This window comes from Lissotriton vulgaris, chromosome 10, assembly GCF_964263255.1.
Source record: "Lissotriton vulgaris chromosome 10, aLisVul1.2, whole genome shotgun sequence".
NCBI lineage: Eukaryota > Metazoa > Chordata > Amphibia > Caudata > Salamandridae > Lissotriton > Lissotriton vulgaris.
In genome coordinates this window covers 929,150,143-929,174,677 of record NC_141698.1, presented here as the reverse complement: position 1 = coordinate 929,174,677, position 24,535 = coordinate 929,150,143, and the positions used below count along the sequence as shown (strand labels likewise).

Below are 24,535 nucleotides of genomic sequence, written 5' to 3'. Positions count from 1 at the left end.
CAAATGGAGGGAAAACCTATAGACAAATGCCATTGTTCGTAGGAGGAGAAGAATGCTACTACATTGATCCTCTTACAGGGCAACGAGTGAATAGAGAAGAAGACTGTACTCTAGGTGCAGCCCTGGAAGTAGATCAGAGAGGACCATACGTAGAGGCCGAAGTAGCTGGATGTCCTACGACCTTTTTGGTGGATACGGGGGCCACTCGATCCACTTTGAGATCAGCGGTAGTCCCAGGTTTGCCAATGTCGGGAGAGACGATCCAGGTGGTAGGAGTCGCAAACAGGAGGATGACGAATCCTCTGACAGAACCAGTATCAGTGAAGATAGGGAATTACAGTGATGAACATCAGTTTGTAATCTGTGATTCTAGCCCTGTGTGTCTGTTAGGAAGAGATCTGTTGTGTAAACTGAATTGCACAATACATTGCACACCTGAAGGAGTAGAGGTGCAGACCAACGATGAGGATGCCGATTTTAAGGTTGTAAACTCGCAGGAATGCGTGGAACTATATCCTACCTTGACGGTGGAGGAGCTTCCACAGGATTTGAGGGAAACAGTGTCAGCTGAGGTGTGGGATTTTACTGGAGAAGAAATAGGATTGATCAAAGGGGTAGAGCCAGTAAAGATCATGGTAAGACCCAATGCCGAGTATCCGAGAATACCACAATATAAGTTGACACCGGAGACGATTGCAGGAATAAAGCCTGTGATCGAATCCATGATTAAACAGGGAATACTGAAGGAGATCGTGGGAAGACCATGTAACTCCCCGATTATGGGTTTGCAGAAGCCTAGTGGAAAATACAGAATAGTGCAGGACCTACGAAAGATTAATAATATTGTTGTTTCATGTTGTCCAGTGGTACCGAATCCATCAGTGATATTGTTTCAGATACCGTTCCAAGCTGAATGGTTCACCGTGATAGACTTATGCCAGGCTTTCTTTTCGATTCCTTTAGATGAGGAGAGCCAGTATTTGTTCGCTTTTAAGCTGGAAAATCGCGTTTTAACATGGTGTCGTATCCCTCAGGGGTATACAGAAAGCCCATCGATTTTTAACCAGCTGCTGAAGAAAAATCTTGAAAGTCTAGTACTGCCCAAGAACTCGGTTCTAGTCCAGTACATAGACGACCTCCTAGTTGCGTCAGAAACTGAGGAAGCTTGCAGAGTAGACACCATCACCTTGTTAAATCACTTGGCCGAGAACGGACACAAGGTGTCTCTAAGTAAATTGCAGTATTGTCTGACCGAAGTGCAATACTTGGGCCACAGGATTGAAAAGGGAAAGCGGAAGGTGTCTCCAGACAGAATAGAGGCGATCATGAAAATGAATGCGCCTAAGACACAACGAGAAGTCAGGATGTTTCTAGGCATGGTCGGTTACTGTCGACAGTGGATAGCCAACTTTTCACTGAAGGCAAAACCTTTACTACAACTGACGCACAAAGGAGTAAATGATCCGGTACCATGGGACAAAGATTTTTTGATGGCGTTTTTGCAGCTGAGGGAGGACTTATGTCGTGCCCCGGCTTTAGGAATGCCTGATTACACAAAACCATTCTTGCTTTACTGCTGCGAAAGAGAGGGTTGCGCTTTAGCAGTTTTGGCCCAGATACACGGAGATGCGCGTAGGCCAGTTGCTTATTTTTCGGCTACATTAGATCCAGTAGCCGCAGCGTTGCCCGGATGTCTCAAATCCGTAGCTGCAACGGGTGTCAGCATTGAACGATGTGAAAGTGTGGTAATGGGACATCAGTTAGTGGTGTACGTACCGCATTCTGTAGAATTGTTAATGACCAGGACTAAGACTCAGCATCTGACGAATAGCAGGCTCACACGCTACGAGCAGGTCATATTGGCTGCCGAGAATGTGACCCTAAAAAGATGCTCCGTCTTGAATCCTGCAACTTTGATGCCACTTCCAAATGATATTGATGATGAAATTTGTACAGATCATGACTGCCTAGATGTGACTGAACTATGCACCAAACCGAGACCAGATATCGTAGATGAGCCATTGACTGACCCCGATGAAATATTCTTTGTTGATGGTTCATGCGTAAGAGACGATATTGGTCAGCTGAGAGCAGCATATGCAGTTTGTACAATTACCAGAGTTGTGGAAGCCGCCTGCCTGGAAGGAGTACATTCCGCTCAGGTAGCTGAGATTATTGCTTTGACCCGTGCCTGTTTAGCAGGTAACAAAATTCGAGTCACCATATACACCGATAGCCAGTATGGTTTCGGGGTAGTTCACGACTATGGGCAGTTATGGTCTCAAAGAGGTTACATGACCTCCTCGGGTTCTCCAATTAGGAATGGAGAATTCGTGAGATTATTGTTAGAGGCATTGCAAGGTCCGACAGCCATAGCAGTTGTCAAATGTGCCGCGCACACGAAGAATGTAGACTTTGTGTCGCAAGGCAACCGTTATGCTGATGAGGTAGCACGTTACTGTGCAGAACAAGGTTATTCTCACACCAATGTAGAAGTGGGAGGAATACAGGAAAGAACTGAATTGACAATGTTGTTAGACACTGTAGATACATGGGACGAGTTGAAATGTGTTCAGGAAAATGCACCAGATTATGAGAAAAAGGGCTCGGAGACAGCTCGATGTACAAAAAGTGAAATTAACTTTTGGATCTCTGCAGATGGGAGAGCCGTTTTACCAAACGAACTTGTTAGTCCAATGGCAAGGAAATTGCATGGATCAGCACACATAGGTAGAGATGCTATGGTGAGAGTATTCCGACAAACGTGGTTTAATCCGAAGTTTAGAGTAGCGGCAGAAGCAGTATGTCAGCGTTGTGCGATCTGTCAGCAACTAAACGTAGGAAAGAGAACACCAGTCACAGTGAGTCACATTGGGAGGTCTGGGGGGCCTTTCAATAGAATGCAGCTTGATTTCATTGAAATGCCTCAATGCAATAGACTCAGATACGTTTTAGTGATTGTCTGTATATTTTCTAGATGGGTTGAGGCTTACCCGACACGTAGGTGCGATACACTCACAGTAGCGAAATTGTTGCTTAGAGAGTTGATACCGAGGTTCGGGGTGCCATCCTCTTTGGAATCGGACAGAGGAACTCATTTCAATAGCGAAGTAGTGAAGATGCTATGTTCAGCTTTGAGTATTGATCAGAAGCTCCATTGCAGTTATCAACCAGAAGCTTCAGGGATTGTAGAACAAATCAACAGTACAATCAAGTCCAGACTTGCCAAAGTTTGTTCATCAACATCCCTGAGTTGGCCTGATGCACTTCCATTGGTTCTTATGAGCATACGTAGCACACCAGATAGGAAAACAGGTCTGTCTCCACACGAGGTGCTAATGGGAAGAGCTATGAGATTGCCATCGGTTCCGACTGCAGCGCTATTGAACATCACAGACGATTTGATCTTGGACTACTGCAAGGGACTATCTGATGCCATTAATTCTGTGTCCCTCCAGGTCCAGGCTGCAGAGGTTCCATCAGCACAAGACTTGTGCCATGACCTGTGTCCGGGGGACTGGGTCCTGGTGAAGAAGCACGTCAGGAAGAACTGTCTAGACGTGCGCCGGCGAGGACTGTTCCAAGTCATACTAGTTACGAACACTGCAGTAAAGTGTGGAAGTTTGCCCAACTGGATACACGCCTCACACACCCGAAGAGTGCCAACACCTCTGGAAGAAACAGCTCCTCTCTCGGATGAGAATCCAGCAGAAAGCGGAGAAGCCACAGAGGGGGAAAGGCAAGCTGTAGAGGTGATCGAAGAGGCTGATCCTGTGTCGGAGCAGGCCGACGACGGTCAGGACACCAGTGGGACCGAAGTCGTCTCAGAAGAAGAGAGTACCTGGGAGTTCGAATCAGATACCGAACAAGCTGTGAATGATCAAGAAACAAGTCCAAGAACAAGGAGCAGGAGGACAAGGAGTGACGAAGCTAGTTGGCCGGAGAGAAGGAGAAGGCCAAGCTTAAAAGCAAATCAAGAGAGAACCCTTGTCCCGATTTCTGAAGAGTCGGATCAAGAAGAAGAAACTACGGATTCAGGCTCTGAGAGTCCGAGAAGATCGAGAAGGGTACGTGTGCCCTGCAGAAGGTACGCCACCCCAGAGTGGACTTATCTAGCAGATGTCTTGGGGACAGAAATCTGGGAGAGTGAAAGAAGTGAAAGTGATCGATCTCGATCCATTTGTGGCAGTGGAGATATGGATGTTGACGCCTGGACTCGAGACTGAGGGGTTACTGACTTTCACACTTCCCATACCCCCATACCTGAGTCGGATCAAAGATCTAGTGCTAAATCGATTACAGTTTCCGACTTTTGGTCATCAAATACCAGAACAAGAAGAAAAAGTCATTCGTTTAGAACTATTGGAACATGTTATTAAAGCTGCAGGTACGAGAATAATTGTAGATGCATAAAGACTTTTGTGTGTAAGCTATAAAGAAGAAGATAACCTAGCGCCGAGTGGAAAGAAGAATAAAATTAGGGATTACATTTAGAGGACGGAGAAGGGTTAGGGTTGTCTATTGCTGAAATGAAAAAGACATTGTTGTGAAAAGAGACTTTGTTGATAAAGAGCACTTTACAGACTGAGAAAGCAAATAAAGCAAACCAAAGACTTGAAAAGAAACTTTTCTTCGTAAAGGAAAGAGCTACGCTGTTTGATAACATGGAGAACGGCAACCCAAACCGAAAAGCCAAATGCATAATAGGTACACTAATAGCAGTAGTAATTTTCCTTATTATTACAGTAGTTACCACATCGTACATGGTAGGACATGAAAGTGAAAAAGAGACAACAGATGTAAAGCCTGTAACGACTTTGAAACCTGCTCTTGTTGGGAAGAAGGAGGAGAGCAATGTCATCCGTGAAAAGACGTTACTGGCAAATGAAGCTCGTAGGTTACACGTAGACGAGTCACAGGGAAATTTTAGGTCAAATGCATATGCCAAGTTATTGTATGAGTATATCGATGCCATGGAGGCCAAAGAATGCTATGTATGTATGCAACTGCCGGCTTCCGTAGACGAAGGCATCAGATATCATCATCTCCCACTGACTTATGGGATAACATGTAGTTTATTGCTCAGTATATTTTATGGTAGAGAAGGATTTGAGTACTACTTTTCAAATTATGATTCGGTACTGCCTGAAGTCCCGAATTATAAACAAATGAATAAGTGGGACTATTATAAAAAGGAAGATCGATTAGCCAAGTTCTTTCTTCTTTGGGATACACTAGATACTTCATATGCACGCAGAAATAATCTGACTTGCAAAGTGTCAGAGGTAGAGAAAAAGTTCATAGGACAATTAGATGACCGATACAGAAGGCAGAAGATTCTAAAAATGTCAGGACAATGGAAAACTGATTGGACCGAAGAAGAAAAAGCACACAAAAAGAAGGGTAGCAATGGTCCAATAGCTTTGGATAGAACGCAGAAAGGAAAGTTATGTTTAACTCGAAGCAAGACATATTATGAGAGTGTATTTGTAGGTGAAGTAAATTGCGAACATGCTTTTAGATTAGAGTACTATACGAAAGATTTTATGAAAGGGATGCAAGTGATTCCTAATGTATATTTTGTATGTGGAAGAAATGCCTATGTAAAACTGCCTGACAATTGGTATGGTTCGTGTTACTTGGCAATTGTCTTCCCCAAAATATATCATGCAAAGGATTTAGCGATCATAGAAGGAAAGGCTTCGACAAGAACGAAAAGGGAAATAGGAGATGCTGAAGTAGTTGGAGACATATTTGGAGCGATGTTTCCTATGTTAGGTTTAATACTTAACGATGTTAAGATCAGGAGACTAGCTACAGTTGTAGATAGATTATCTGCAAGTACTGCAAGGTCATTAATGCTAGTAGAAGGAGAGATGCAGTCGATTAGGGCAATGGTTCTTCAGAACCGACTTGCTTTAGATGTACTGCTAGCAAAAGAGGGCGGAGTCTGCAAGGCTTTGAAGGTCCAAGAATGTTGTACTTACATTCCAGATAATTCAAAACCACTTGAGAAAGTCATACAAAACATTACACAGATACATAAAGAAATCGAAGATTTATCAAAAACAAATGTTTGGGAGAAAGTAGGTCATGGAGTAGGAAAGGTTGGAAGTTGGTTTGCCAACCTTGGTAAAAGCGTTGTGTGGTATATATTAAAACCTGTATTAATAGTATTGATTTGCATAATCACATTGTTAGGGTTAGTGAAATTGTACAAATGGTGTAGGTCGAACCGGTTACAAAAATCCATCAGAGAGCAAGAAAGGAGATTAGCTGTTTTACAAGATCAACAGTACAAAAGTTTAAGAGCTCTCGAAACGATAAAAAGGGGGAATCTTGTAACTTATTCAAATTGCATTTAGTGATGACTCCTAGAAGTCATCAAAGGGGGGAACTGAGAGAGCGCAATTTGAATAAAACGTATATCTGAACCATATTCACAAGCATATCGCATAAACGTAGAATTTATAACGTGAAGTTAACACTTGTAGTGTATAAGTTAGCCGATGTAATCGAAGTAATAGGAAATGTATTCTGTATTTACTCTAATATGCATTAGAATTAGGAAGGCCCGTATACATAGTGGGCTAATATAGAAATGTATAGTAATGCTTAAGAATAGTAGAACGTGCAAAACTAAATAGACGTGTGTAATCATGAAACAGAGAAAACGGCGAAACGCAAAAGTAACGAAATGTGTAGAGAATGTATAGCACGATGTAAGCACGAGAATAAATGTTGCGTTATATGTAGAATGTATTCACTTATAAGCAAACGATTTGCTAAATTCGATTATATATAAATGTGTGTTAAAGGTTATACTGTGTAGAAAGCTTTTGTAGGAATGTTAGAAAAGGTTTAGTCATATGTGATTTTAACCTAACTGACCAAGAGTTCGCAGGAGTGTAGTCCGCTGTATGTAATTTAGTGGGCTCACAGGAGTCGTGAATAGCCTTGATCTGAATGTGCGAGACAAGAGTCAAAGGTCTTGCTAGATTTAAGGTGACAATGCTGGACGAAGTTTATGGCCTAAACGTGATAAGAGACGCTTGGAATTCGAGTCTTGTTTAGAAATGACCGTTCACAGGACCAACTAAGGTTACGAATACAGTCGTAAAGAGTAGAGTTCTGCTGAGGTGATAGACTTTTGCTCCGAAAGTGTCAAATGAAATGTCGAATGAAGTCACCAGCAAGAAGACGAAGATGGCGTCTAAGGAGAAGGGTCAACTTAACGGACGACGCGAAGAGATGAAGCCATGGAAAGAGCAAAGAATGACATCATGGGGAAAGTACGTGGTGGGCGTCGAAGAGGCGTTCCACCCATACTGTGATTGTGTATTTAGGGACAGCACCCCGGGGAGAAGATAGCACAGATGGCCTGATAGCAAGTTAGCAGGAGCTCAGAGCAGATGGTCTGAGGAGCGAGCGCTGAGAGAGATCAGAGCGCAAGAGAGCAGTAGGCCGAGGACCCTTAGAGAGCGGATGGGTAGGCAGAGAGGGTACTGCTTCTCGACATAGGTTACCATTAAGGGTTAAGAGAGTGTGAACTTCTTTGGAAGTCAAACTGCTGACACCTTTTTAGGTAAGGAACTTGCGAAGTAAGGGAAGTCACATAGTACAGAGTAGGGACAGAATTAACTTGTTTATTCTTTTTGTAGATGACGCAACGGGACCACATTGTGTCGATGCTTTTAATCTGCTGATTCTTGAATTGACTTTAATTGTACTCTTTTGTAGACTGAGGTTCTTTAGGGAATTTATGTTCCTTCTAGTTCCTGTATACTTATTGAATCTTATCCTGAGAGGATTGTATATGCAACTTTTCTTGATTTTATATTAAACTTTTAAAACTTCGACAGTCGTAAGTGGTCCTTCAGATTTGCGTCAGTTTATGGGGTTTATCTAACCTATGCGGGGTTTGTCTTTTACTCAATGACAGAAAATAACCGATCCAAATTGATGAATGAGATTAGAATCTGAGTGATCAAAAAGGGTATCAAAATCTCATTCCCCGCACCGGTAAGTAGTTGTTTAAACATCGTGGTTAAGGACGTTTCCCGGCGCAAACGGGCTTCCGTTGGTCAGTTGGTCCGTTTTTGCAGTGACCTTGTTTAAGTGATTGTGGGAGAGTCGGGAAGCTAGAGAGCGCAGTCTCAAAATGCCCGCTCTAGCTGTCTCAAGATGAAAAATGGCCGCCATACACCAACTCTCACGTCGGCCGACTAAGGAACCCCAACTGCTCCATTCAACCAGGCAGAAGTGGTGCGTGTCTACCCAGAACCCAGATCAGTGTCAATCCTTTCCCTTCTCCATTATATTATTCCTTTCTCTCCTTATCTGTTTTCTTGTGTCACTTTTTCTACCCTTTATTGTACTGTCTCTTGTTGATATTTTTGTTGAATTTCCTTGAAATCTTCAAGGAAAGTGTTTTTTTCAATTTTGAAATGTACAAATTAGACAAAATGAAATTTCACCAGCTTGCAGTTATCAAGCTAGTGTTTTCCTTTTTGTTTTTCTTTAAAAAAAAAATGTTTTACTCAGCACACTAAAGCTAAATCTCAATGATGGCAGAATGAGAACAATTTATGAATTTCATATCTGAATCGTGAAAAGTATCTATTAAGCACTAGGCACAATTAGACCTAAATCACAACAAATTACATTGTGTGTATTTCATAGAATAATTCCGATGGCTAAGATTTTTTTTTGTCCTTTATTTTCTACCTTTTTGTCATTCTTTTAATCATTTCTAGGTGTAACATTGGACTCAGAAATAACGCAACAAAAAGGTTTTATGTGATTACTAAAGTCCTGGAATTGAAGAGGGAATAATTAAAAAAAAACATTGAGATACCTGTGGAGCTCATTATGCACCCTGGCGCTTATCACTTGGTCCATATTTAAAATGGAACTTCAGTTATGGTGCATTTATTCAATCAATCAATCAATGACACTTATAAAGCGCGCTACATACCCGTAGGGTCTCAAGGCGCTGGGGGGGGGGGGGGGGGGGGGGGTGCCGCTACTGCTCGAACAGCCAGGTCTTCAGCTTCTTCCTGAAGGAGAGGTGGTCTTGGGTCAGGCGCAGGTCGGGAGGGAGGGAGTTCCAGGTCTTGGCGGCCAGGTAGGAGAAGGACCTTCCTCCTGTAGTCGCTCTTCGGATGCGGGGGACGGCGGCGAGGGCGTGGTTGGCTGATCGGAGGTGGCGTTTGGGAGCGTAGAAGTTGACTCGGCTGTTGAGGTAGCTCGGGCCTTGGTCGTGTAGGGCTTTGTGTGCATGGGTGAGGAGGCGGAAGGTGATTCTTTTGTTGACTGGGAGCCAGTGAAGGTCTCTCAGATGTCCGGAGATGTGGCTGGTTCGTGGGATGTCGAGGATGAGTCTGGCTGAGGCGTTCTGGATCCGCTGGAGTCTCTTCTGGAGCTTGGCGGTGGTACCGGCGTAGAGGGCGTTGCCGTAGTCCAGTCGGCTGGTGACGAGGGCCTGGGTGACGGTCTTCCTGGTCTCGGTGGGGATCCACCAGAAGATCTTCCGTAGCATGCGTAGGATGTTGAAGCACGCCGAGGAGACGTTGTTGACTTGCCTGGTCATGGAGAGGGAGGAGTCCAGGATGAAGCCCAGGTTGCGTGCATGGTCTGTCGGTTTGGGTGCGGTGCCCAGGGCGGGAGGCCACGAGGAGTCGTCCCAGGCGGAGGGTGAGGGGCCCAGGATGAGGACCTCCGTCTTGTCCGAGTTCAGTTTCAGGCGGCTGGTCGTCATCCACTCGGCTACCTCTTTCATTCCTTCGTGCAGGTTGGCTCTGGCGGCGGTGGGGTCGTTGGTCAGGGAGAGGATCAGCTGGGTGTCGTCGGCGTAGGAGATTATGCTGAGGTTGTGTTTGCGTACGATGGCCGCGAGGGGGCTCATGTAGACGTTGAAGAGGGTGAGGCTCAGAGATGATCCTTGAGGGACGCCGCAGATGACTTCGGAGGCCTCTGACTTGTACGGTGGTAGGCGGACTCTCTGTGTTCTTCCGTCGAGGAAGGAGATGATCCATTCCAGCGCCTTGTCCTGGATTCCGATGTTGCTGAGGCGCCGTACTAGGGTGCGGTGGCAGACCGTGTCGAATGCCGCGGAGAGGTCTAGGAGGATGAGGGCCGCTGTTTCTCCATTGTCCATCAGGGCTCGGATGTCATCGGTGGCGGCGATGAGGGCGGTCTCGGTGCTGTGATTGGCTCGGAAGCCGGACTGTGAGGGGTCGAGGGATCCGTTCGTCTCGAGGAAGGCGGCCATCTGCTTGTTGACGGTCTTCTCGATGACTTTGGCTGGAAACGGGAGGAGCGAGATGGGGCGGTAGTTCTTGAGGCCGGTGGGGTCCGCTGTTGGTTTCTTGAGTAGAGCGCTGAGTTCGGCGTGTTTCCAGCTCTCAGGGAAGATGGTGGTGTCGAAGGATGTGTTGATGATGTCACGCAGGTGGGGTGCGATGACAGCGTCGGCCTTGTTGAAGACGTGGTGAGGGCAGGGGTCGGTCGGTGATCCGGAGTGGATGGAGTTCATCGTGCGGATGGTGTCTTCGGTGCTGATCGGGGTCCAGGCGTGGAGGGTGGTGGTGGGGGGTGGTTGTTCGGTCATGGTGTGCGTTGGTTGGTTGTAGAAGCTGTTGTGTATGTCCGCGATCTTGTTGTGGAAGTATGAAGCGAGGGAGTTGCAGAGGTCTTGCGATGGGGTGATGTCGTTGTTTCCTGCGCTGGGGTTGGAAAGCTCTTTCACGATGTTGAAGAGTTCCTTGCAGTTGTGTGCGTTGTTGTCCAACCGGTCCTTGAATGCTGTTTTCTTGGCGGCGCGGATCAGCTGGTGGTGTTTCCGGGTGGCAAGTTTGAAGGAGGTCCTGTTGTCCGGTGTCGGTTCCCTTCTCCAGGCTTTCTCGAGGGCTCGGCAGTTCTTCTTGGAGCTCTTGAGTTCGTCGGTGAACCATGGAGCCTTCTTGCTGCCGGGTCTGCTAGGCGGGGTCCTCAGTGGGGCGAGTTCGTCCGCGCATTTGCTGATCCACTTCGTGAGGTTGTCGGCGGCCTGGCTGGGGTTCGCTGAGCTGGCAGGAGGGTGCTGGCTCAGGGAGGTGGCGAGCTGGTCTGCTGTGATCTTGTTCCACTTTACAATAAAATAGTATTGACAAGTAAACCCGAAAATGCTGCATTTCTTCTGTGCGTTGGAAAGTGGAAAGTCCGAATGGAAATAAGTTTGCCCCCTGACCTATTCTATGTCAATGGCTGACTTTAATTTGAAAAGATTGTCTTTGTATGTGGCCACATTGTATAATGAAGAATAAGCTTTTCTCCTCCAGTTGTTTGACAATAATGTTCTTTTCTTTCTATTTCGGTTCTTTATGGGACAATAATGTGAAGTGCACTCTATGACTTTCCTTGGAGATAATAGTTTTACTCAGATGTTAACAGACGTATAGTAATGGAAAAGCAGTTCATAGCTTTAGAAAACAATTTGCAAGTATTGGAAAATACTTTTATAATGCTGGAAAATATTTGTACAGTATTCAAAATCAGTCAAAATAATGGGCAGAAGGTCAGGGGCATACCATGCAAAGCGTTAAAGTTTCTCTCTTTATCAAACATAACAGAGTTTAAAATTAGGGAGATTATAAATCTGGTGAAATTCAAGACATTACCCACCACTGTAGAGCAGTACTGAGTACAAAAGTCAATTGTGTCCTGATACTAGCAATTCTATTTAATGTGCAGGCAGCTGCTTCAGAGTGCTCATCAAACCATGAGCCCGGTCTGTTCACCAGCTTATAGAATATGTGTTCTCAGTGAAAGGCTGCTTGGTGGTGCCTGATAACGAGCGACCTGAAGAGCTGGGTGTGAGCAAAGATTGTTGTTTAACCAAATCCATCGACCAGCAATCTCAGTGCCTTGCGCATATATAACAATTGTTCCACAGGTATTCAAAGAAATCGATCCACTTTCACACTGACCCCACAAATAATATTATTTTCTATTTTAATAAAATATCATGATTGTTAAACTGTACCTTCTGTCCTTGAATTCCTTCTCCTGGCAAGCCTCTCTCACCTGGCAATCCATCGGGACCAGGAAGCCCCTAAACAGAATATGTTATCAAAATGTAATGAAAAGAGATTACACTGAATGAGTATTCTACAACATTTTACATATAAAATGTGTATGCAGATATTTTAGCAAACGTAAGCGAAGATTTCCTGTTGCCTATTTAAAGTGAAACATCGATTATTTTCCCAAAAATAGTCTAGACGGTCCTGGTGTTACCATGTGATAACATTTAACATGTTTTAATAATTTCCAGTACTGTAATATCAACAATACTTTAAAGGCATTTACTGATAAGGCGTGTTACACCTTAGCCCAGCTCCTGCAATTGTTTAGTGAACACAACGTAGTTAAAATCAAAGAAGCAAAGATGGACTTCAATCTTGGGTCACTCGAGGTTAGTTGCTACCACTGCCTTGTGATTATTCATCCCTGGGACTGCCATTGCCACCCCTGGCGCAGGGGCAATCAAGGCAGAAACAGAAAGTAAAGAGGATTCTATTACAGGACCGGAGGCTTCAGATTATGCTTCTCAAACTTTACTGCATCAACACAGCAGCCAATGAAAATATATTATTTTCTCAAGTAAACAATAAAATACTACATTTCCCATGAACACCATGGTATAGGCACGCCCCCACAGTCCATAAGAACCCCTTGCGTGCACATCACTTCCTCTTTCTTTGCTGCTCAAGCCAGAGTTAAGTGCACCTCCCCTGGGGTCCCCTCACTCTGTTTGTGTTTGGGTTCTTACCTGTGGGGTTTATATATTGCTGATTGTCCCGTTCAGGGCGTTTATTTACTTGGAGCCAAACGCTCCGTTTCATGTGTTTTATGCTGTTGTTTCTAGTGTTTACCTGTTGGCGCATGCGAGCGCTATAGCACTTAGCTCGTTTTTCCTGACAGAACCACTTTTCCTGGCCGCCGATCGGGCTCTGCCCGCTTGACATCGCGCCTAAGGAGCGCCGATTTGCTACGGTCCTTGACCGGCAGGGGTCCACCGCGTTGTCCACGGAGCCCGGTACCGGCAGCCTTAGAGGCGCGCAGAGGCTTCCCTAGTCGGCCCTGACGCTCAGGCCGGGTGGCTCTCGGTCGACGCGCGCGCCCAAACGCTGCCAATTTGGGCTATATTTTAGTAGGTTTTTGGTAGCGTTTGGGCGGCGCGCCTCGCTCCGACTCCTCGGCATTCGGAGAGCGCATTTTCGCGCTCTCTTCATTCCGGTAGGATACCCTGTGTGACCGCCAGCCTCAATAGATCGACTGGTAGTAAAATATTCAGCCCAGAGTGCGCACACGCTCTAGGTATTTCAGGGCCAGGATCTTTGATCCTTTTTGATTACAGCATTGCTGAGGGGGTTTGGGAAACGTTGCCTCATTATTCTGTGTGCTTGGGCTGACCCCCCCCACTACCCCCTATACACCCAGTGTTATTTCTTGGACTGCTTTGCAGATTGTGTACCTTCACCATGGAAGGTTGGGGGAAATATCCTGATGAGGAATACAATGATGGGGAGGAAATTATGGATGGTCAGCAGGAGGCTGTCCTTGAAGACAATATTGTCGAAGCATTGGATGCCTCGGTCCAGACTTCAGTAAATAAAGCTATGGAGACGAAAGTCCCACAGACTGTGCAGCAGGCACTGGCGGAGGCACTACGACCCATTCGAAAGCAACTGGAAGGTTTTGCTAAACGTCACGGTTATGGGGATAAGAAGAAGAAGAAGCAGGCAGCCACTTCTTCCGCAGCGGACTCAGCAGACGCAATTCAATGGCCGCACGCTCAATCATTGGCTTCTCTGCCGCCGAAAGAGTCATATAGTTCCCAGTATATGGGTGGCAAGGCCAAGGCTAAACGCCCTATCCCTGTGGACACTGACACTACCACTACTAACACGGACACAGGGACCGATACTGATACATCGGAGGAACTCCCTCCTCCCCCGAAGAAAGCCAGAGTTGATCCTAAGCCGGCTGAGGACAGGATCAGGACATTTAATTTTGACCCTTCAGAGATAGTCCACCCCCGATCTTCGGATTGGATCCCGCCACCGGCGGTCTCTGAGTATTTGCACGAAAACCTACGGAAGGGCTTTGGTAGGGAAGTTCGAAACCGCTTGCGGTCAGAATGTCCACGCCCTGAGCTCCCGGACGGAGTGGCAGACACTCCCGAGATTGACGCAAGTATGGTTACCTTCTTGAGGAAATTCTCCAAGGACCCCAAAAGGGGATTAGACAGGGCTTGGCGGGGCTGCCAAGACAAAATGTTAGACGTAGTGGGGCCCCTGGCTAAAATCTTGGAGATGGCCTTGAAGGCCAAAGAAGGTCAAGGGACAGTGAACCCGGATATCCTGGCGGGCTGGGCTCAGCGCGCCATTTGCCTGATTGGTAACGCCAACTGCGCAATCTCCTCGGAGAGGCGCAAATCTCTATTGCTCTGGATGGACAGCAATTTGACGGAGCTGGCAGATGTGGAGCCGGGACCTCTGGCCGGAGGATTCCTTTTTGGAGATAGGTTTGTAAAGGACGTCACAAAGTACGTCGGTACTTTTACTGCCCTGGACAAAGCACAAAGTGGAATAAAGAGAGCCCTTACACAAGGGGTTTTCACCAGGGCCGGACGAGGCGGGGGTCGCTCGTCAGGCCGAGGATACCAGCAAGGCCCCCAGCGTGGTGACTTTGGCCGCGGACGTGGGGAGTGGGACTCCACCCGTGGTGGCACCTTCTACCCGTCCAAGAGGAAATTCAACCGAGGACGTTTCCAGTCGGGAAACAATAGAGCCAGCTTCAAATCACACCAGAATACCGGTGAGTGCCACAGATGTTTCCCTTCTTCCATTGGGGGGGCGCACCCAGCATGGCGCAGTGGCGGACTTTGACGCAGGATGCGTGGGTGCTACAGACGGTTCAGGGGTTTCGCCTAGAGTTCTACTCCAGCCCAGCACAGGCGTTTCCCCCTCCACCTCTCCATTTTTCCCTACAAGAGCGCAGTTTTATAAGCGAGGAGGTGGAAGATTTGCTGAAGAAAGGGGCGATCTCTCGTTGCAGACAGGGTCCCCGTACTTTCCTCAGCAACGTCTTCCTTGTCCAGAAAAAAGGGGGCGGCAACAGGTTGGTGCTAAACCTCAGGGAGTTCAACCAATACTTGACGTACAACCATTTCAAGATGGAGGGTATTCACCTCCTGGCAGACTTGCTGCAGGAAGGGGATTGGTTCATACGCCTAGACCTCAAGGATGCATATCTATCTATACCGATTTTTCCACCTCATCGCAGGTTTCTACAATTCATGTGGGAGAACCAGTGTTACGAATACTCGGCTCTTCCCTTCGGTCTTTCCTCGGCTCCATGGTGCTTTACCAAGGTGATGAAGCCGGTGGTAGCATTCCTCAGGGAACGGGGAATAAGACTGATTATATACCTAGACGACATCTTGATCATGGCGCAAGACCAAGTCAGTCTTTCTCGACATCTGACCATGACTACAGCCTTGCTGCAAAGTTTAGGGTTTGTGATCAATCTGAAGAAATCAGTGATGTCTCCGACACAAATGATAGACTTCTTGGGATTCATGATCGATTCCCAGACCTCGCAACTACGTCTGCCTCAGGCAAAATTGCGGGACTTGAAACAGGAAATAAGGAAGTTGCTAGACGGAGAAGTGGTGACCCTCAGGACGTTGGCCAGAGTTGTGGGTATACTGGCATCGTCCATTCAGGCCATATTTCCGGGGCCGTTGCACTACAGAGCACTCCAACGACTCAAGATCCAACACCTACAAAGAGGCCTTTCTTATACCGATTCGGTCCCTCTGTCGGAAGAGGTACGGACAGAACTACAGTGGTGGCTCAGTCACGTAGACGCATGGAACGGCAGGGCGATCTTTGGATCCCAGCCAGAGGTAGTAATCGAGTCCGACACCAGCCGGTGGGGCTGGGACGCGCGCTGTGGAGAGGTTTCTACAGGCGGCAGATGGTCAGCTCGAGATGCACATCAACTGTTTGGAACTGCTGGCGGGGTCGTTCGCGATTCGCACGTTATCCCCGAAGCAGACTTCCTGTTGCATCCTCCTCCGACTGGACAATGTGTCGGCGGTGAGGTATATCAACAAGTTGGGCGGCACGAGGTCATCCATGCTTGTTCAGATAGCCAAGGATTTTTGGCACTATTGTCTACAGAATCAAATATCGGTGATAGCGGAATATATTCCGGGCCAGGCCAATCAGGTAGCGGACTGGAATTCCAGGCACTTGAGGGATTACAGCGATTGGAAGCTTTTCCCTCGTGTCTTCCATTGGCTGCCGGAGACGTGGGGACCGTTTCAGACGGACCTGTTTGCATCCAGGCTGACTTTTCAGATTCCCCGGTTCTTCAGCTGGAGACCGGATCCATTGGCAGCGGCGACGGATGCCTTTCTTCAGGACTGGTCTCGGGGGACCCAATATGCCTTTCCCCCGTTCTTATTGATCCCCAGGGTGATGACGCAAGTGATCAAACAGAGAGCGGAGATTGTCATGGTGACGCCGTGGTGGACGTCACAAGCGTGGTTTCCCAAGCTCCTTCAGTGGAGCTGCGACAGTCCGAGGATGCTCCCGGACTCGAGTTGGTTATTGCAGGGCCCTCAACAGGAACAACACCCGTTACTAGTAGAGGGCAGGATGTCGCTGATGGCATGGAGGCTTTCAGGCAACAGTGGCAGTTGTCAGGCATTTCGGGACAGGCTGCCGAGCTCAGCAAGCAGGCATGGGCACCTTCCACCAGGAAGCGTTATTCCTCGGCCTGGAAAGGCTGGGTGGATTGGTGCTTGGGACGACACCTGGATCCCGTGGGGGCAGAGTTGTCCCACGTTGTGAACTTTCTAACCGAAAAGGCGGGGGTCGGCCTGGCGTACAGGTCGGTGAACAACTTCCGTTCAGCGATTTCGGCAGGTCATAAGCAGATTGACAGGAAACCGGTAGGTATGCACCCAATGGTATGCAAACTCCTAAAGGGCGTCAGGGTAGCCAACCCGCCCAAACCCAAGTATGCTGGGTTATGGGATGTATCATTGGTTCTGGATTTATTCAACAAATGGCCGGTCAATAATCTTCTTTCTAGAAAGCAATTGTCTGCAAAGCTAGCTATGTTGCTGTGCTTATCATCTTGCAGGCGGACTTCTGATGTAAGAGCGCTCGACGTTACAGGTAGAGTGTTTTCCCCGGAAGGGGTTTCTTTTCATATTACAGGTCGCACAAAAACTTTATCGAGACATATTTCATACAATGCTTTTCCTGCAAATGAAAAATTATGTGTGGTTCAATGCTTAAAATGTTACGAGGAATGTACTAAGGCCTTGCGGCCGCAGGGTTGTAATCAATTGTTAATTGCTGTTAAAAAACCCTTTAAGCCGGTGGTGGCAGCCACAATAGCGAGATGGCTTCGTGATGTGATGAAAGAGGCTGGTGTAGATACGCAACTTTTTGGTGCTCATTCTGTGAGAGGCGCTATGGCGTCCAAATCATATGGTTTAGGTTCCAGTATTCAAGATATCATGCGTTGTGCAGATTGGTCGTCTGAATCGACATTTAAAACCTTTTATTATAAGCCGGTGGGTGACATTACTTCTGTTGTGTTTACTCAGCGTTAAACCAAGCATAATCTGAAGCCTCCGGTCCTGTAATAGAATCAAAAATTTGCTAGCATTCGCGACAAGAATTTTCAATTCTATTAAGGACACGGAGGCGAGGATTATCCCACCCGGCGTAATATATTGTATATCAAACGCTTACCCACCCAATTTTTCAGTGTTTACGGTGGTGTTATTTCCTTTATTTCAGGAGCTGAGAAAAAGTCGGACTGACAGACGTCTAGAGTCGAGATGACAATCTGAAGTTCTTCTTCCACGTTGGAGGATTTGTTTGGTTCACGTTATGGACTGATTGTTTGGTTCGTTATGGACTTATCGCCTCAAAGAAAGAGGAAGTGATGTGCACGCAAAGGGTTCTTATGGACTGTGGGGGCGTGCCTATACCATGGTGTTCATGGGAAATGTAGTATTTTATTGTTTACTTGAGAAAATAATATATTTTCATTGGCTGCTGTGTTGATGCAGTAAAGTTTGAGAAGCATAATCCTCGCCTCCGTGTCCTTAATAGAATTGAAAATTCTTGTCGCGAATGCTAGCAAATTTTTGATTCTTGCATCTTTGTTTACTCTTGCTGATTGCCACACTCTGCCTTTCCCTCAGACTACAACGGTCCTGAAGGTCAAAGTTTGGAACATGCCTGTTCCGGTTGAAAGGGTGAGTAATGTCACTTCCGCTACCATTTTGATGGAATTGATGTACTTGGTAGTGGTTCGAAGAGGCTTTCTGCTATGATGGGTATGTTTCAGTCATTCACTAGGATAAGTATAGAGTCTGTTTAAAATTAAAAAACCTTTCATGTGTATATTGAAATAAAATCGAACTTGTCTATGTCCCCTTCTTTTAAACCTTCTATGTTTGGTCCTGTTCCTGCTCCTCCAAATAAAACCTGTATGATATGCCTGATGATGTCTGCGAAACAATCTGTATAATTAACAACAATGTGTGAAATAATGTACTTTTAATTTTGATCACACCTTGTGTTTTAGTTACAACTACAACGAATAAGAAATAATGTATATGTCTCTGCAACGAATATGAACTAATACATATGTTTCTGCATCGTTAATCTAAATGTAAACACGAGATCTGTTTACTTACAGGTGATCCTGGCTCCCCAATTCCTGTGGGTCCCAGTGGCCCAATTCTTCCTTCTTCACCCTTTTCGCCCTAATGGAAACAGATATTGTATATTACACATCCATGGAGGCGTTCCTCCTCTGTACACTTCCCATGAGTTACACTTTGAAGAATCAGCTGTGTTCAATGTACTTACGTGGAAAAGCGCACTAACCCACGGTGAGATCCCAGCGCCAACTAACATTGGTGTAGAAAACTACGCTTGGACGTACGTAAACTGCAGTCAGAAAACTTTCCAAATCAGTTATCGTTAAATATACAAAACTGCGTGTATAACAAAAATATATTCGACAAAATGAGGGGGCAAAACTAGCGTGAGGAGGAGGTATGCTTTCTCAGCAAATACAAAGGCATAAAACAAAAGCATAAGGTAATACCTGAGGTAGCTCGTTATTAAGGAACAGATAGAAAAGCCTTCGAGTAAAATAATTAAAAACACGATTGATTACCATTAGCAATACGGGGGGCGGGGGAGGAACTTTGAAAATGGAATAGATGTTCAAATGAGTCAACTTCACCACTGTCTTCAGAAGTGGCTGAGATGAGAGATAGCTGTCATAAATCTCTCTAATATTACTAACCAACCCCATGAGAAAGGGAGCAGAGCACAGGCTTTCAGGCCAGTCTAACATCAGACCAGGTACACCTGCGTATCCTAGGGCTTGGACTTTGGTCTTACAGTTGTTTAGGCGAAAACATCTGTTGTGTATCTAGTGCTAGACCAACCTCGGGCAACCCCCACCTCAGTTGGGTCCCTAGAATTTCTGGGCACATCCAGCAGCAACTGGGTGTTATCAGCAAAGAGCTGACACTCCTTGGTAAGCGGGGCCTCTGGGAGTAGAGATTGAACAATAACGGGGACAGCTCTGAACACTGAGGACTGGGGAAGCGGAAGAGAGAAATTATCTCATTGAACTCAAGACAGCACCGTGAGTTCCCAGCATCTGGTCTAAATGTTACATTTTAATGGTTCCATCCATGGGGTCAAAGGTTGTGGGGATAACCATTACAAATTTCTTTAGCTATGAACTCTATATTAAAAACTCAAAAATACAAAAAATTAAAAGATCCATTCAACAGGCGACTCTCTGTCAATCGGGCCAATTAACTTCTCTCTCATGACTGTCATCACTATTCCAGTGCACTTGGAAGGGCAAAACCCAGGCTGGTTATCTGAAAGCAACGTCTTTGTCTCTAAATAACGCTGCGGTTGATCAGTGACTTCTACTTACATAGGTTTAGCCATGATTGCAGGGTAGATATTGATATACAATTCTGAGGATTTGATGAATCCAAGGCAGCCTTTTCTTTAATAAAGGCAATTCCATTTCCTTCTTCAAATTCAGTGGATAAATGCCTTTCTAAAGAGAGTTATTAATAGGAAAAAAATCGCATTTCACACTGCTAGTCAGGCTGTTTCTATGCTGTACACTAGTGCAAAAACCAGAGGTGGAAGGTGAGCGTACATGTCCACCAACTTTTAAAAAGTGAGAGTTTACTACTTCTTCCAGGATTACTGAAATACAAGGGGGTCGTGTGTTTGTGTGGAGTTGTTTCGGATTCCATGGTTCCATGGAGAAGTGTGGCTCACTGGTTAGAGAAGGCAGACCTGGAAGCAGAGGTCAGCCCGGGACCAGGGTTCAACTCCCTGCCTCGGCGGGTCTTGGGCTCAAAAATTCCACGGACTCGACAATTCTCGCTCCAGTGCCTACTCGATTCACGGGTTCACACTCTGCAACTCTGGGCAATAGCTTGCTTAATCTCCACAACGGCCCCTCGCGGTGGGATGCCTGGCTTTCACCTTGTGGATACCCTGCCGGGGCTATCTCACAGGGTAATACCAGGACAGGTTCCCTAAGCAAGCGCTTATATACTTGGTCGGTGATTTGCGCTATATAAAGACATGTACATGGTTAAATGGCATTTTCAGGACTACACTGCCACTGATTCGTTGAAAGTGTGGTGATGAGGTGGAGTACTGGGGGGCGTGGCTTGGATGCCGAGGAGGTAGGCAGCGTGAGCTCGGAGCTCCGTGCCCGATCCCGGAAAATATCCTGAATATCTGATCGGACCCCGATGTAACCAGTATCATCCGGTACTGGAAGGCACTGCGGAGGGCCCGGGGCCCACGGAAGACGACACCGAGCCATTCCACAGCGATATTTCGGCTTTGAAAGTTGGACCCAGGCGAGAAGTCGCGGACCCCAAAATGGCGGCGAGGGCATGAGCCTCTGAAGCGACGGAGACATCTGCCTGGAGACCTGCTAAGGACTGCTCCCTGATGACACAGGGGTGTTGACGGCTGCATCGCGCCTCTCCCCCCCAGGTGCTGAGTGGACCTTGGGCGCGCCCTCGGGCGGAGACTGGGGACCCCCCCTGGTAGGGGCGACGACAGTGCGATAGTGACCCAGCGACGAGAACCCTGGGCCCCTGGCACGACTGGCGCCGGCCGGGCTGCGTTCATTCAGTGTTTCCTGCGTTTTGGAGATAACTTCGGACCCGGGAGCCCTGCCGGAGAGTGGAACCCAACGGCAAACGGAGGACGTCCAGGACAGTACCCGAAGGCCACCGAACGAGCCGGCCCAGATGGGGAAGACGAAAGGGAAGGGAGATGGCGCGACCGATACTGAGGCCGCGGAGGGAGCAGAGCGAGACCAAGCAGCATTGCAGCGGATGCAGGATCGTATCCTGGAGGCCATCGCCACCACAAAGGACGCCCTGCAGCAGGATATAGCTCAGGTGGCGACGGGATTGGGCCTCCTGAAGGCCGACCATGACAAACTTAAGGACAGGGTGAAGTCCGTGGAGACCACGGTTAAAGAATTAGCCCCGGGCCAAGCCACAATGAAGGCCCAGATGGCGGACGTGATGGACCGTCTGAAGGTGCTAGAAAGGAGGGCCGAAGATGCGGAAAACCGAAACAGGCGCAACAACGTTCGCCTAGTGGGCCTGCCGGAAAAAATCGAAGGCGACGACATGGTGGGCTACCTTGATAATTGGTTGCGGACGGAGGTGGCACCGGAAGGATTGTCCCCCTTCTTCTCCCTGGAGCGGGCACATAGAGTTCCAGCGCGCCCGCCGGCCTTGGGCCTTCCTCCTCGCCCAGTGGTGTTTAAGTTGCTCCACTACCGGGACAGAGACTGGCTCCTACAGAGGGCGAGAGAAGCGGGGCCATTTCAAGTGGATAACAACAGAGTCACCATGTTCCCGGACTATACATTTGAGACGCAGCGGCTCCGGGCGAACTTTCTGTCCCTCAAACGGGAGCTCCGCCAGGAAGGCATCAAGTACTCCCTGTTGTTCCCTGCCAAGCTAAGAGTGGTGGTGGATGAGAAAACATTATTCTTCACGACCTCCGCGGACGCTTGGGACTGGTGGGACACTTATAAAGCGGGTACGGATGGTGCTAAGGCCAGGGAGGAGGAGGCTAAGGTGGCGCAACCGGTCAGGCAATCCCAACGGATCAGGAGGAACCGCAAGAGGACCGGAAAACCATCGGTGTCGCTGACGGAGGCGGAGAGGCAGGCGGCACTGCAGGCGGTAGTGGACTTATCTAGGACCGCCAGGAGTCGGTCCGGGAAGGGCACGGAATTGGAAGACCCGGGCACGGGCTCAGAGACTGGACAGTCGGAATTTGGTGGAGCCCGGGGCCCTATTGTGACGCCGCAGACTTCGGGGGAGATACTGGAGGCGTGTTGAACTGAACTGGTGGAGTGAACTCGTTGGCTGGACACCAGGGCACTGGGCCCGCAGCAATGGAACGTTATTGATTGAGGTTTTGGGGAGCTGTAAGGTGGGGATTGTGGGATGGAGTGCACGGGGCTGATTTGTTTTGAGGTTCCATTGCATTGAGCCACGCCTTACTGGCCCCTAAGGTCACCGCAGTGGGGACTGCGACTATTACCGCCTTTCCTTGAGGGGTGGTCGGGAGTGTTGGTTTGGATGGGGGTACTTCCAGCTGCGGGGGGGGCCTGTCCTGGGGGGGTGGGAGATGCGAGCAGTTGGGGTTGCTCGGGGGGTAGTTGTTGTTGGAGGGGTTCAGCTTCCTGTTTGGAGAGGGTGGGTGGGTGGACCCGTGGTCGCGGGACTTATGCGGACATTGTTCTTTGCTCTTTGGTCTGGTTGTGTAGGGGGGGATGGCTAGTACTGGGGCGCTGAAATGTGTGACCTGGAATGTGCGGGGTATGCAGTCCATGACGCGCAGACATAAAGTCCAGGCGTACCTCAAGCGTAGGGGGGTTCATATAGCTTTCCTGCAGGAGACGCATCTTAACAAGCAGGAGGGGGCTGCTTTGCAGAGGCGCTGGAGGGGGCAGTTATTTTACGCGACATTTTCGGCTTTTGCAAGGGGGGCACTGATTTGGATACGGGCGGGGGTCCCCTTCCAGGTTTCGAAGTCAGTGGTGGACCCGGAGGGCAGATATGTAGCGGTGGAGGGGAGGCTGAGAGGCAGGGTGATATCTCTCTGTAATGTGTATGCTCCTAATGTAGACCTACCCGCCTTCTTGTCTACCATCTCGGGCAAACTGGCGGGTTATTTGGCAGGGCCGGTCCTTTTGGGGGGGGACTTCAACTCGGTTGAGGATGTGTTACTAGATAGATCCCATCCCCCGCTGCGCGCGTCCCCAGTGCATAGGGTCGCTAAGCGTAGATTGGAATGGCAGGAAAGCTGGGCCCTCACGGATGCATGGAGGGCGTTGCACCCCACCACTAGGGACTATTCCTTTCACTCGCACCTACATGACCTGCACGTGAGGCTGGATGCGTTTCTTTGCTCGGCGTGTGTGCTCCCCGCGGTGGGAAGGGCGGAATACTTGGCCAGGACGTTATCGGACCACAACCCTTTGTTGATATCTCTGGAATGGATGGTGACTGTTAACTGCGTGCCAACATGGCACCTGCAACCTGACACCCTGGATGACTTGTTGTTCAGGGAGGCCCTGGGTGAGCGCATTGAGAGATATTTTGAGGAGAACAGTGGCTCGGCCTCCACTAGGGCGGTCGAATGGGATGCGTTTAAGGTGGTGGTGCGGGGACACTGTATTGGACACACGGCAGGGGCCCGGAAAACACTGCTGGATGACTTAGATAAGGCTGAGACGCGGCTGAGGGACCTAGAGCAGAGGCGCCCGAATCACCCTGAGTTGCAGGAGGGGCTTAGCGGGGCACGGGAGGGGCTGGCGGTAGAGCTAGAGCGGCTGCGCAGTTTTGATCACAAGGAGTACATGGCAAGGGCGCATGCGGAAGGTGATAAGGCGGGGTCGATGCTGGCTTGGCTTGCTAACCCCGTCCGGAGGGGTGTGCCGATCATGGGGATCCAGGAGCCAGGGGAGGAGCCCTGCCACACTCAACCCGGGATCCTGAATAAGTTTTGTGCTTATTATGAGGGGCTCTATGAGAGTGGTGGAACGGGAGGGGCGGACGAGCTTGAAGAGTTTTTGGACGGGTTACAGTTGCCGCGAGTGGAGGACTCGGAGGCGGAAGAGCTAGGTCGGCCCATCTCTCTTGGGGAAATAGGTTGTGCTGTAAAGCAGATGGCTAGAAATAAGACCCCGGGACTCGACGGACTGCCAATCGAATTTTATGGTAAATACCTAGAGCACCTTGCCCCACGGCTGCGCGAGGTGTACAACGAGGCACAGGCGAAGGGCCGACTCCCGGGCTCCATGTGCGAGGCCCTCATGATCCCGCTCCTGAAACCGGGCAGAGAGAGTG

General features: G+C 48.2%; 1 protein-coding gene across 1 annotated transcript in view; it reads right to left on the bottom strand.

Annotated features, from left to right (window-relative positions):
- Window positions 1–24,535, bottom strand: part of COL28A1 (collagen type XXVIII alpha 1 chain) — a 689,953-nt gene that overhangs the window by 438,682 nt on the left and 226,736 nt on the right. Inside the window, exons 13-14 of the mRNA XM_086941924.1 lie at window positions 18,782–18,850; window positions 12,026–12,094 (exon numbers count right to left, since the gene is read on the bottom strand). Of these exons, the coding sequence (XP_086798050.1) occupies window positions 12,026–12,094; window positions 18,782–18,850 (138 nt within the window). The remainder of the gene's footprint in view (window positions 1–12,025; window positions 12,095–18,781; window positions 18,851–24,535) is intronic.